Raw genomic sequence first — 12,440 nt, forward strand, 5'->3', positions numbered from 1 at the left:
GAAAACGATTTAACTAAACTACAACCATGTGTAGCTCAGTCCACTGGACTATAGCTTATTAAACAACAGCTGTTATTGTTCATTTGTCACTTAAACCAGAGCACGATTATATATAAAGGCACAAAGAATTCATGACAAAGTCAATGCTTTATCTAGTCATTCATGTGAAATTATCAACAGAAGAAAGCAAAACCATATTCCATATTCAGTACGGATAACATGTTGGCAGCCATGGTACTCTAGCATTTTTTTTTTACCAAATAAATATCATTAGATTAGTTATGAAATATATTTCTTAGTGTAGCAAATAAATATCATTAGATTAGTTATGAAATATATTTCTTAGTGCTATTTAGACGCATAAATATTGACTAGTAAATATGCTCGTGCGTTGCAACGAGAGAAACAAAACGTTCAACTTATTCGCTTTAGCTTGCTGCACAGCTGCAGCGGCCGTGACAACTTAATTTGTATAGGTGACTTGACGCTGTGAGTGGTTGCTGCAACAATTACAAACAAACGGGTCTGTTAGTGGAAACCAGGATGACAATGTTAAATATTTACTTTTGTATTATTTTTTATAAAATTTAAAAGCTATACTTTATTGTATGATGATCATTGTATCCATATAATATAAGTTAATATTGGCAATAATATGACAATGTTGTATTAATTTTGTATTGAATTAAATTACTACCTAGATAGGATTTTTTTTCTTTCGTCATAGGGCACTAAAATATTTACTCACAGATGTATTCTAACTTTAGTTTTTATACTATTCATGTGTTGGTAGAGTTTGATATCCAAGTTCAGTGACTTATTATGAGAATCCATAAAAAAAATATTATTAAAGTCAGCATGGGTTGGTCGTCATCGTGTCACGATTTCACATGTCAGCGCTTATGAAGAGTTGCACTCGTATATGCAAATAACTTAAAGATTTGCACTGGTATGCAGATCGCTTGGAGAAACATTTATTTTGATTAGATTGAATGAAACTTTGCTTAAGATTTCAATTTACGATTTAATTGGTTAGACCATTGACGGATTCATATTATAATAATAATTTATATCTAATTAAAACTAACAATTTAGTAATATAAATATTTTTTATTAAGGGTCAGAGTTTCAAAAGTAATACTGTATTTATTTTTTTACCTTTATCTTTATACGAGAAAAGCATAGTTCTTTATTAGAAAAGAATAAACAAAATAAAATCACGGAAGAGGCAGTCACGGATACCACCGTGCACGAGCGGGGTAGACACCCCGACGGACAATACGGAACATGCACCAGCCGGAGAAGGAAAAAAAAGCAGAGATTGAAACGAAAAAAACAAGACACGGATAGAGCGATGGTAATACGGACAGAACACGGATTATGTTGGACGAAACTGTGCGTTGCAACGAGAGAAAAAAAAACTACTAAATATTCATGCAAAACGTTAACGTGAATGGTACATATTTACTTATATTTTATGCTTTTATAATTTATTTTTTAATGACCATCACATCCATAACATAAGTTAATGCTGACAATAAATAGCAATGTCCTATTAAACCTGTATCGAATTAAAATACACCTTGGTATATTCTAACTTCTATTGCAGATGGCGTAATTATTTAGATATAAATATATCATAACTTTGTAGCTTTTTCATACTATTCATGTGTTTCTATGACTCAATATAGACCTTTATAGTTTTTGACGCATCATATCAACCTCCGTAACTTTTTTGTCAATGTGTTATGATTGGTTTTTCCACCAATGATTATGGTGGGAGATCTCTCTTGATTTTTCATATGGCAGCCCTCATCAGGAATTACATAAATACATTTTTTTAGATTTCATTAAACAATAATCTGCCCAGGATTCCGGTCCATGAAATAATTAATTATGTCATTGACTAATCCATATTTTAATAAAAAAAAATAAGTTTTGTTTCTTATCAAAACTACGTCAGATGATGTAAATCTTTTTCCTCAAAACTTAATGCGCAAACAAACATAATAAGTACTGAAGAGTAGGGATTATGCACCGGGCTTGCCTTGGGCAGGGACCGGACAACGAAAAGTTAGTGAAGGCTTCGGGAACACCGAGGACGAGGACATCCTCCGCGTATTCCAGGTCTGCCTCTGGCACGTTCTCGGTTATCGCCGAACCTATATGCATGCAACATATGCAAGGATATGATTTAACACAAGGATGATTTAACACACCTATAGACAAAGCACAACCTAACAAGATTCATAACATCTATGGATAGATCACATTTTTACGAAACTAACAAAACTGGTTTGGCATTTTTTTATTTCTTCTATGATTTTTGGTGGATTTTGCAAGATCTCGGTTTTTATAGAAGAAGAGAAAAACAAAAAAAAGGGAAAAGGTTTGCATGGGCTTGGTCCAGTCCACAACGAAGTCGGCCTAACTGCAATGATTCGGCCTTGGTCGAAAAAGAAGTCCACCAGGAGAGGCCCACTCATATTTGGATATTTTGCATCAGGAACCCTGATCTATTTTAAAAACTATTAATGTCATTTCACCTTTTCTTTCTCTCTAGCATCTTTACATCTGGAACCCCGTAAGTTGTTTACTGAACGTAGAAATATGCTTAAGAATTTTGTGTTGTCTGCTGCTTCCTCTGTTTGCTGGTTATTTGGGTCCTGATCCTACAACTGAGCATGTAAATCCTTCTAATCGTAAGTATAGTCTTGTGCATCAACGTTGTGCTTGTCATATCATTAATCTGATTATAAAATCTGGTTTAAAGAGGTTCAAACATTACTAAGAAGATTTTAGATTTGCCATTAACTTCTTAAATTCCTCTAATCAAGCACCATGGGGAAGAATCTTTAGAGGCCCTAGATCTGATGTTGTTGGTCCTTCCCCTGTCTCTGCCCCCACTTCATCTTCATTTGGTTCTGCTATTTGTGAGCTCTTAGTTTATCTGGACAGTGACAATGTCACTGCATATGAGGATAATTTTGATTTACTTCTCTGGTGGCGTGACCACAAACTAACCTATATAATCCAATCTATCATGGCTAGAGATATTATGTCTGTTCCTGTTTCTACTGTCTCTTCAGAATCATGTTTTAGCTTGGCAGGAAGGATCATTGGAGAGCGGCGACGACGTTTGTTGCCTAAAATTATAGAGATGTTGAGTTGCATAAAGGATTTGGAGTTAGGAGAAAGAAGGTTACAACATGCTGTTGACAACCAAGAGTTGAAAGACTTTTTCAAGAATCTGTATCTCGATGTAGATGAATCTGGGGCTGCTGCTGCTGCCGGTACATCTAGGAGTGTTGCTGGTACTTAGTGTGACAGTGAGACTTGAAAGTTGAGAGAGGAGAGAGTGATCTGTTATCTATCTGTTTGTATTTGTAAACTGTAATCTATGTACGAGACCTTTGAACACGTTTAAGACTTTATTAAGGGCTATGCTGCACTTTTTTTCTAGGGTTTATCACAAGTATGAGTTTTACCTAAATTTTTTTTTAATGAGGCAGCATTGCATAAACAACTCATTTATCTTAATTGCCTGTTGTTTCATTTGATGCCTTTTGGTTTGTTGAATTTGGTCATTGTTTGTTGAATGAGTTAGACTTGTCAATTCTGATTGTGAATGTGAAATTTGTTAAGTGCTGGATGAGAGAAAATTTTTGAGGTGATTTAAGGTAACCAGACCGTGGGCTGGCACGGCCCACTGAAAGGTCCTAATGGCTAGAGGGGGGGTGAATAGCCTAATAAAATTTCTACAACAACACTTAACAAAGTGGTTAGACAATTATGAGGCGAAGCGAGTGTTGCGCTAGCCTACTTAAAATGCAAGCCACCTACCACAATTCTAGTTTAGATAGTGTCTATTCACACAATAGCAAAGACACTATTCTATGTTAGTGTGCTCTCAAAGACTAACTAAAGAGCCACACCAACCAAGCAAGCAAGCTCTCACAACTAGCTACACTAAAGAGCTTGTCAACTAGTTTGTGGTAAAGTAAAGAGAGTGATTAGGATAGTTATACCGCCGTGTAGATGAAGTATCAATCAATCACAAAAATGAATAACAATGGAGACCAATCACCTCGGAATCAAAGGATGAACACAATGATTTTTACCGAGGTTCACTTGCTTGCCGGCAAGCTAGTCCTCGTTGTGGCGATTCACTCACTTGGAGGTTCACGCGCTGATTGGCATCACTCGCCAAACCCTCAATAGGGTGCCGCACAACCAACACAAGATGAGGATCACACAAGCCACAAGCAATTTACTAGAGTACCTTTTGGCGCTCCGCCGGGGAAAGGTCAAGAACCCCTCACAATCACCACGATCGGAGTCGGAGACAATCACCTCCTCCACTCAACGATCCTTGCTGCTCCAAGCCGTCTAGGTGGCGGCAACCACCAAGAGTAACAAGAGAAATCCGCAGCGAAACACAATCACCAAGTGCCTCTAGATGCAATCACTCAAGCAATGCACTTGGATCACTCCCAATCTCACTATGATGATGAATCAATGATGTAGATGAGTGGGAGGGCTTTGGCTAAGCTCACAAGTATGCTATGTCAATAGAAATGGCCAAGAGTTAGTGCTTGAGCCGGCCATGGGGCTATATATAGAGCCCCAATCAAATAGAGCCGTTATACCCCTTCACTGGGCAAAACGCGTTCTTGACCGGACGCTCCGGTCAGACTGACCGGACGCTGGCTCTCAGCGTCCGGTCGCTCGATGTCAGCCACGTGTCCAGACTCAACGGTCATCAGCCTCGACCGGACGCTGCTCCTTCGAACTGACCGGACGCTGAAGCCCCTGCGTCCGGTCGTTTACAGTAAGCTCCCGAGCATGACCGGACACGTCCGATAAAACTGACCGGACGCAGAAGCCCCAGCGTCCGGTCGTTTCCAGTAAGCTCCCCGAGGCATGTTTTTTCGACCGGACGCGTCCGGTCCACCTTGACCGGACGCAGCCAGCGTCCGGTGCTCAACCCTAGCCACCGTGCCGTCTGACAGCTCGACCGGACGCAGCCTTTCAGCGTCCGGTCGCTGAGTGACCCAGCGTCCGGTCAGTAGACCGACGCCAGCATCATTTCGATCAACTCCATTTCAACTCATACTTCTTCACCCTTGCTCAAGTGTGCCAATCACCAAGAATTTTGCATCCGGCGCAATAGAAAATAGACATTTCATTTTCCCGAAAGCGCCGAATCCCGCCTCGCAAGCTCGGCGGGAGGGAGAGAGGGACCCAAACCCATCTCAACCCTACAAACACCTTGTGCACATGTGTTAGCATATTTTCACAAATATTTTCAAGGGTGTTAGCACTCCACCAGATCCTAAATGCATATGCAATGAGTTAGAGCATCTAGTGGCACTTTGATAACCGCATTCCGATACGAGTTTCACCCCTCTTAATAGTACGGCTATCAAACCTAAATGTGATCACACTCTCTAAGTGTCTTGATCACTAAAACAAAATAGCTCCTACAAGTTATACCTTTGCCTTGAGCTTTTTGTTTTTCTCTTTCTTCTCTTCAAGTTTAAGCCCTTGATCATCTCCATGCTATCACCATTGTCATGTTATGATCTTCATTTGCTTCTCTACTTGAAGTGTGCTACCTATGTCATGAACACTTGATAACCTAGGTTAGCACTTAGGGTTTCATCAATTCACCAAAACCAAACTAGAGCTTTCACCCACAGATCTGGCCATGCTCAGCGGGCGGACGACACGAGGCGCGCATCCGAGAGGCCTGGTTCCGTTCGCAGGATCATCCCTTGTCCCTAAGCTAAGCTCCCTACAATCGGCATGTTCGCTTGGTCGTATTTGGCTTATAAGCCGTACCTTTTCAGACAACGAACAGTTTTTTTCCCTCACACTAAATCAACCAACGGTACTTTTAGCCATGGCTTATCAGTCAAACGAGCCCAAACGAACAGGGCGAATGGCAAGATGCCCGCAATTTGAGCAACAGTTGAAAGAGTCTTCTCTGCTATGAATATTATCAAGACCGAGCGAAGAAATAAAATGAATGATGATTGGCTGAATAGTAGAATGATATGCTATATTGAGCGAGATTTGTTTGCATCGATTGAAGATGAAAAAATTCTTAAGCGCTTTCAAGGCTTAAGAAACCGTAAGATGAATTTGCCAAACGAGGGCTCAAGGTGCGTGTTGTTTACTTGTATTAGTCTATTTCAATACATAATGTTATCTTGCTTTATAAATGGTTGAGATGTTGAAATTTTTTATGTAGAATTGAGGATGTCGGTACAAGTGGAAGTGGTGTTAATTCATGAAGACATGTATGGTTCTTTTTTTTTGTCATGGAAGACTCGTAATTTGGTACTTTTCTACCTTCAATGTTCTACGTATTGTTTGAGTCTATTGGTTGAACACTTGGACGGGGTAAAATTTTAAGTCTTATATTAGTTAGCGGGGCGGAGTCCGTTTCTGGATCCGCCACTGCCTTAACCCTTTCCTGCAATTCATCAGCTTCTTCATCCATTTCTTTAGCCTCTTCCCGTCGCCTTTTAGCTGCTTCGCGGCGACTTCGAATCAATGTCTCAAGATATTTGATTGTATCATCCGTAGAACTGCCCACGTCAATGCGGACAGAAAACAAAAATATGATGAGAATTAAATGCAAGACAGGCTTCTTTTTTTTCCATAAGCCCGATTTTCTCAGGCCTAGCCTAGCTAGACAGAAAGGAAGAAAGACACATGAGATACAGTTGTAGTGGAAAGAAAATTGTACCGACAATTGTTGTCTCTGTTCGAATTAAAGAGTGTAATACACGTCAGTCTATGTTGCAAGCGTGGAGAATAATTAATTGTAATCATGGATAGAACAAAGCGTTAATTTCTCCTCGTCGCGGAAGTAAAAAGGAAGGTACAATTTTTTGTCAGTTGCATGCATGCAGTTTTTGGAACTCAGTTAATCAATTAATCCTGACATATTCCACAAATTTAATTCCCAGTTACATAACTCTCACCATTGAACCCCGCGGGGGTGGAGGCATCTTGACATGGTCGTCCTGAGACCGCACGTATACATGGGAATTCGTTAGTGATAACATAGCTATACAATGCATGATCAATTAGATTCGTGTTTTCTTTCATTCCACTCATGACGGTTGCCCTTTTCTAAAAACTGCCGGTTGCCCTGCCGGCCGCTTCCCCATCCCACAACGGCCAACACACCGTGTATTCACCACTAGAGAGGGGGAAATACTTCCCTCCCACATAAATCAACCTTTCTTGTTCTTTTTTTTTAAAAAAATCAATCTTTCTTTATGGAAATTATTGTGCTTAATTGCAGCCTGGAGCATATGGATTACATGAAATCGCTTGATTTTCAGGAGTCCAACCATCTTTTTTGGGCTGGAAAGTCAGCATCAAGTTGGAGTTAACCTTTATCCCATAGAGTGAAAGACAAATACAAACCTCGTAGAGATAATTGGTTCAACAGTCTAAAATAGAACGCTTCTTTTTGCTGCTGTGCCTTCCAGGGTTGAGTGGACCGACGGCGGCGCAACACCGACGGCGGCTGTGCCTTCCAGGGACGCCCAGGCACCTATGGGGGTTGCTGCTGACGGCGTCCCGGCACACAATGCAGCGGCAGATGATGGCCAGGAGGCAGGTGAAGATCGTGATCAGCGCATCAACTGATCATCCATGGTGTTGTGTCGTGTGAAGATCGTGACCAGGCGGACCAACAACAGACGGGGACGACCCTGCGGCCTCGACCACTGGACGCCATGGAGCTCCTGCTGCGGCCGCTCGACGTCGTGGAGGTCCGGTCGCGGCCTCGACGCCCGTCCTCCCCGCACGGCTGCTCGACGCCATGGAGCTCCGGCTGCGGCCGCTGGACGCCGTGGAGGTCCGGTCGCGGCCTCGACGCCCGCCCTCCCCGCGCAGCTGCTCGACGCCAGGCTGCGGCCACTGGACGCCGTGGAGGTCCGGTCGCGGCCTCGACGCCCGCCCTCCCTGCGTAGCTGCTCGGCGCCATGGAGCTCCGGCCGGTCGCGGCCTCGACGCCCCGCCCTCCCCGCACGGCTGCTCGACGCCATGGAGCTCCGGCTGCGGCCGCTGGACGCCGTGGAGGTCCGATCGCGGCCTCGACGCCCGCCCTCCCCGACCCCGCGCAGCTGGTCGACGCCATGGAGCTCCGGCTGCGGCCGCTGGACGCCGTGGAGGTCCGGTCGCGGCCTCGACGCCCACCCTCCCCGCGCAGCTGCTCGATGCCATGGAGCTCCGGCTGCGGCCGCTGGACGCCTGCCTCCCCGTGCGCGGCCGCTCGACGCCGTGGAGGTCCGACCACGTCCGCTCCACGCCTGGCTCGTGCGTCTTCCTGCGCCGACCCGCTCGACGCCATGGAGGTTCAGCCGTGGCCCTCCTCCCCGTGCCGGTTCGCCCTCCCCACGCTGGCCTGCGGGAATAAAATATTCCTAGATTAATATTATTTTAATACGGCAACGTAGTACATAACGGGAATATAATATGTTATGGCAACGTAGTACATACACGGGAATATAATATGTTACCTGTATGTCTTATGCCGTATATATATATACGGCAGCAAGCTATTCACGGGAATAAGCTATTCCTGTTTCCACACTCGAAGCAGCGGAGTGCTCGCCTGAATTAATTCGCAGGTAAACCCGCATCCGCTTTGATCGATCTCTCTGCCTATGTTATTTTTTTATGCTAGTAGTAGTACGGTAGTAGGTGGCCCGGCCTAGCCTGACTGAAATCTTCCTCCGGAAGCCTCCCGAGCATGCAGCAATTTATATGTACAATATATATATATTATATGCACTCTCTGCAGCAATATTATATATGCAATATATACATATTATATGCACTCTCTGTAGCAATATTATATAGGAATATTATGCTCTTGCTCCTACTTTAATGTTCAATTATAATTTTATTCTCGTTTTTATCATCGTTGTAATTTTACTCCTGCTTTATAACTACTCAGGCTCGGTCTTACTTTTAACTCTGTCAGTTATACTGGAATAAAAAAAAATTAAAAACAACAAAATCCTTCGATACCCCTTATCCTCCGATACCCTCCCTAATCCCCCCGTCCTCCCTAATCCCCCCGTCCTCTGCCGTATCCCCTCTCTCTCTCATTCTCCTCACGTCAGCTCCCGCAGCGTGGGTGAAAGGCGTTGTTGGCGAGGCTGAGCTCCCGCAGCGTGGCGGCGCAGGGCGGAGGGGAGGCTGAGGACGAGGACAGGAGCGCGCCGGCGAGGCGGTTGGCGGAGAGGTCGGGTACCCGGAGCACAGGCGCGCTGGCGCAGAGGTCGGGCGCGAGGGAGCCGGAGATGGAGTTGTTGCTGGTGTCGAGGTGGTCCAGGAGGGGGATGCCCTGAAGCGCGCCGTGGAGGAGGTTGGAGGAGAGGTTAGCGGCGCGGATGGTCCCTGGCAAGGCGGCGAGGGCCGCGGCGACGGCGCCCGTGAGCGCGTTCTGGCTGAGGTCGAGGTCCCGGAGGAACGGGCGCGCCGCGAGCGGGCCCGCGAGGCCTCGGGCCGGGAGGCGCAATGCGGACACGCGGCCGCCGGCGTCGCAGGAAACGCCGTCCCACGCGCAGCACCCGGGGGCGGAGGAGGAGGAGGAGGGCCAGAGGAGGGCGTCCGCCGCCGACGTGAGGTTCCCGGCGAAGGCAAGCAGCGCGCGCAGGTCGTCCGGGTGGCAGGGCGCCGGGTCCGGGTTCGCGGCGGCACGCGCCCGCGGGATGAGCAGCGGCGGGAGGAGGAGGGGGAGGAGCAGGAGCAGGAGCAAGAAAAACACTGTTCAAGCCGAACAAGCCGGCTTCTCGCCAGCCGAACCCTGCCTTAGTAGTAGTAGGAGGCCCGATAGGCGATCGCTAACTGCTAGTGTTTACTACATTTGCAGGATCGATCTGTCATCGGTGATCGACCACCAAAATGGAGGTGCTCGGGAATGCGGCGAACATTCTGCAGCTGCTCGGGCCGGTCCAGTTCCTCATCACCATGGCCGACAACTACCTGCTGTTGTCACAGAACAAGAAGGAATGCCTCGAGCTCGAGCTGCGCGTGGGGAAGCTGAAGGAGATCATCGGGTGGCCAACCCCTTGCTGGAGCCTAGTGCAGCAGAAGGAGCCGAGGCTCGAGGCTCTGGTGAGCAGCGCGCTCCGCGAGGCAGACGGCCTCGCCAACTCTTACAGGAACGGCACGGTTTGGTTCCTGGTCCGGACGGGCAGGAGCATGACCCAGCAGTTCCGTGACCTGCGCAACAGGATCGACTCCTACTGTGCCCTCATCATCTCCCTCAACGCCTGCCAACTCATCGCACAGCCGGGACCTCTTACTGCTCCGTTACTTGTCAGGTGAATACTGAAACTATACTGATTGCTTACGTTGCCTACGTGCTAGTGCTATGTTGTTCAGTACCAGTAATAACTCGATGTGGCTCGGTGTAAATTAACGGCCGGCAATTAATCTAATTAAACGCGTGCGTGTTATGGACTTATGACAATTCAGGGTTGAGAGGAACGAAGGCGGCGCAACACCGACGGCGGCTGTGCCTTCCAGGGACGCCGAGGCACCTATGGGGGTTGCTGCTGACGGCGTCCCGGCACACAATGCAGCGGCAGATGATGGCCAGGAGGCAGGTGAAGATCGTGATCAGCGCATCAACTGATCATCCATGGTGTTGTGTCGTGTGAAGATCGTGATCAGAATTGTTGTCACCGTGAAATTGAAAGCACAATCCTTGTCATTTCCGTCCACAGAAATGAGCCTTGATTTGTAACGTATTTGTTGACGTTTAAGAGAGAGAGCAGATTGATTTGTTGTGTTTCGACGATTGGATAGATTGAAATTCAATCGGCCATGTATCATTTATTTTATAAGGGGTAGGGATGGTCTTATCCCATAGAAAAACCAATATGGTACTATTATCATGTCGCTTTATGAAGTTTTTCTTAGGTTGAACCAAAACTGTCATGGGTCTATTTAAATGGGTTATTTAGATTCATGTCATTATAATTTTCAATGTTTGGAGAAATATCATTACTATTTGAATATTTTAAAACATGTCATTATAATTCTTCGTTTCCCACAAATATACCATAGAATATGAATGGACACGACCTAAACCCAGCTGAACGTATATAATACGAATGGACATGACCTAGGTCCAGCTGAAGACGTATATTTCAGCCTCGTCTTTTTTTACCGGGCGTGACCATTTTACCACCGTCTCCTTTTACCTTACGCTCTGCTTCTCACGGTCACGGTAATTTCTCCTCTCCCCCGTTCTCTCTCCGTCTCGACCGCTGTCCCCGGCTGGCAGCGCGCCCCGGCGGCCGCGCCTCCGGCGGGCTGCGCCCGGTGGGCACGAGCTCCGGCGGCCGCACCCCGTCTCTACCCCGGCGAACGCGCCCTATCTCGTGTCCCTGGCAGCCACGCCCCTAGCGACCGCGCCCCCCGGCGGGCAGCGCCCTGGCGGCCGAGGCGTCTCGTCGGACCTCGCCGCCCCTGCCGGCCCCGGCGGCGGTCCTCGCGGCTCCGGCTGGCCTCGGTGGCGGCCCTCGCTGGCCCCGGTGGGCTGTGCCACTGTGGCCGCGCCTCCGGCGGTCTGCACCCCGGCGAGCCGCGCTCCCATCGGCCGCGACCCCGATGTCCGCGCCAGGATTCAAGAGATTTGTGATTTTATTTTCGCGGCTCTGCGTTCTTGTGTTTTCTGTGTGCTTTTCTCCTCTCCTATTCTTCCTTCAATTGGTCGATTTAAGGGCGTTTTTGTTCGTTCTTTTTGAGTCGATTCGAGCAAGGATATGTGCTGATCAAATCCCCCAAGTGATTCAACTAATTTGGTACGAGCTCGTAGATCGATCCAATTTTCGGTTTAGGGTGAAAACCCCCGTTCTTGCCCCAAATCTTGCATTTCCTAGAGTTTAAGCTGACATTGGGCGATGATCTCTTAGAGTATGCTCACCAACTCCCTTGTGATGGTCTGTGCAATGTTTGGGAGCGATTCGTTTTGATTTCGACCGGTTTCGTCGATTTTTGTGCTCGCCCCTTCTCTGTTCGTGCGCTCGTGTTCGTTCTGTTCTTGCGTTCGAGCTCCAGATGGCCGCATCGGTGTGGGCTTCGTTGGTCACCGATGCAGTCAGGCTCAGCGCCTAGCAGTGCCCCGCCGAAGCCTCTGTAGCTGCTTTGCCTCTGCCGTTCTTCCGTCCCCCCACTCCGATTCCTCTGTTCCCCTGCCTATACTGCTAACACTAACACCCCAAAGAAGAATCCGGGAGACGCCCACGCCACCCCCTGCGCGCTCGGCCGCCGTCGCGCTAGCTTCTCCGCCGCGACCAGGTGCGCCCGTGAGCTCGGCCACCCCCGGCGGCGGCTCGGCATGGAGAGCGCCCACGGGGAGCCCGACTCCTCTCTACCATCTTCAGTTTTTTCTT

At 47.3% G+C, this 12,440-nt stretch overlaps 2 protein-coding genes across 2 annotated transcripts; one reads left to right on the forward strand and one right to left on the reverse strand.

The window, feature by feature from the left end:
• Positions 1-9,111: 9,111 nt before the first annotated feature.
• On the reverse strand, positions 9,112-9,921 carry LOC136543304 (phytosulfokine receptor 2-like). The gene is made up of 2 exons (XM_066535786.1): positions 9,900-9,921; positions 9,112-9,801 (listed from the first exon to the last, which is right to left on the reverse strand). Exons 1-2 carry the CDS (start codon positions 9,919-9,921, stop codon positions 9,152-9,154), a joined length of 672 nt encoding a protein of 223 aa, XP_066391883.1. The 3' UTR covers positions 9,112-9,151.
• On the forward strand, positions 9,652-10,934 carry LOC136545176 (uncharacterized). Its single transcript, XM_066537216.1, has 2 exons — positions 9,652-10,361; positions 10,516-10,934. Exons 1-2 carry the CDS (start codon positions 9,940-9,942, stop codon positions 10,673-10,675), a joined length of 582 nt encoding a protein of 193 aa, XP_066393313.1. The 5' UTR covers positions 9,652-9,939; the 3' UTR covers positions 10,676-10,934.
• The last annotated feature ends 1,506 nt before the right edge of the window (positions 10,935-12,440 follow it).

This window comes from Miscanthus floridulus, chromosome 3, assembly GCF_019320115.1.
Source record: "Miscanthus floridulus cultivar M001 chromosome 3, ASM1932011v1, whole genome shotgun sequence".
Lineage (NCBI taxonomy): Eukaryota > Viridiplantae > Streptophyta > Magnoliopsida > Poales > Poaceae > Miscanthus > Miscanthus floridulus.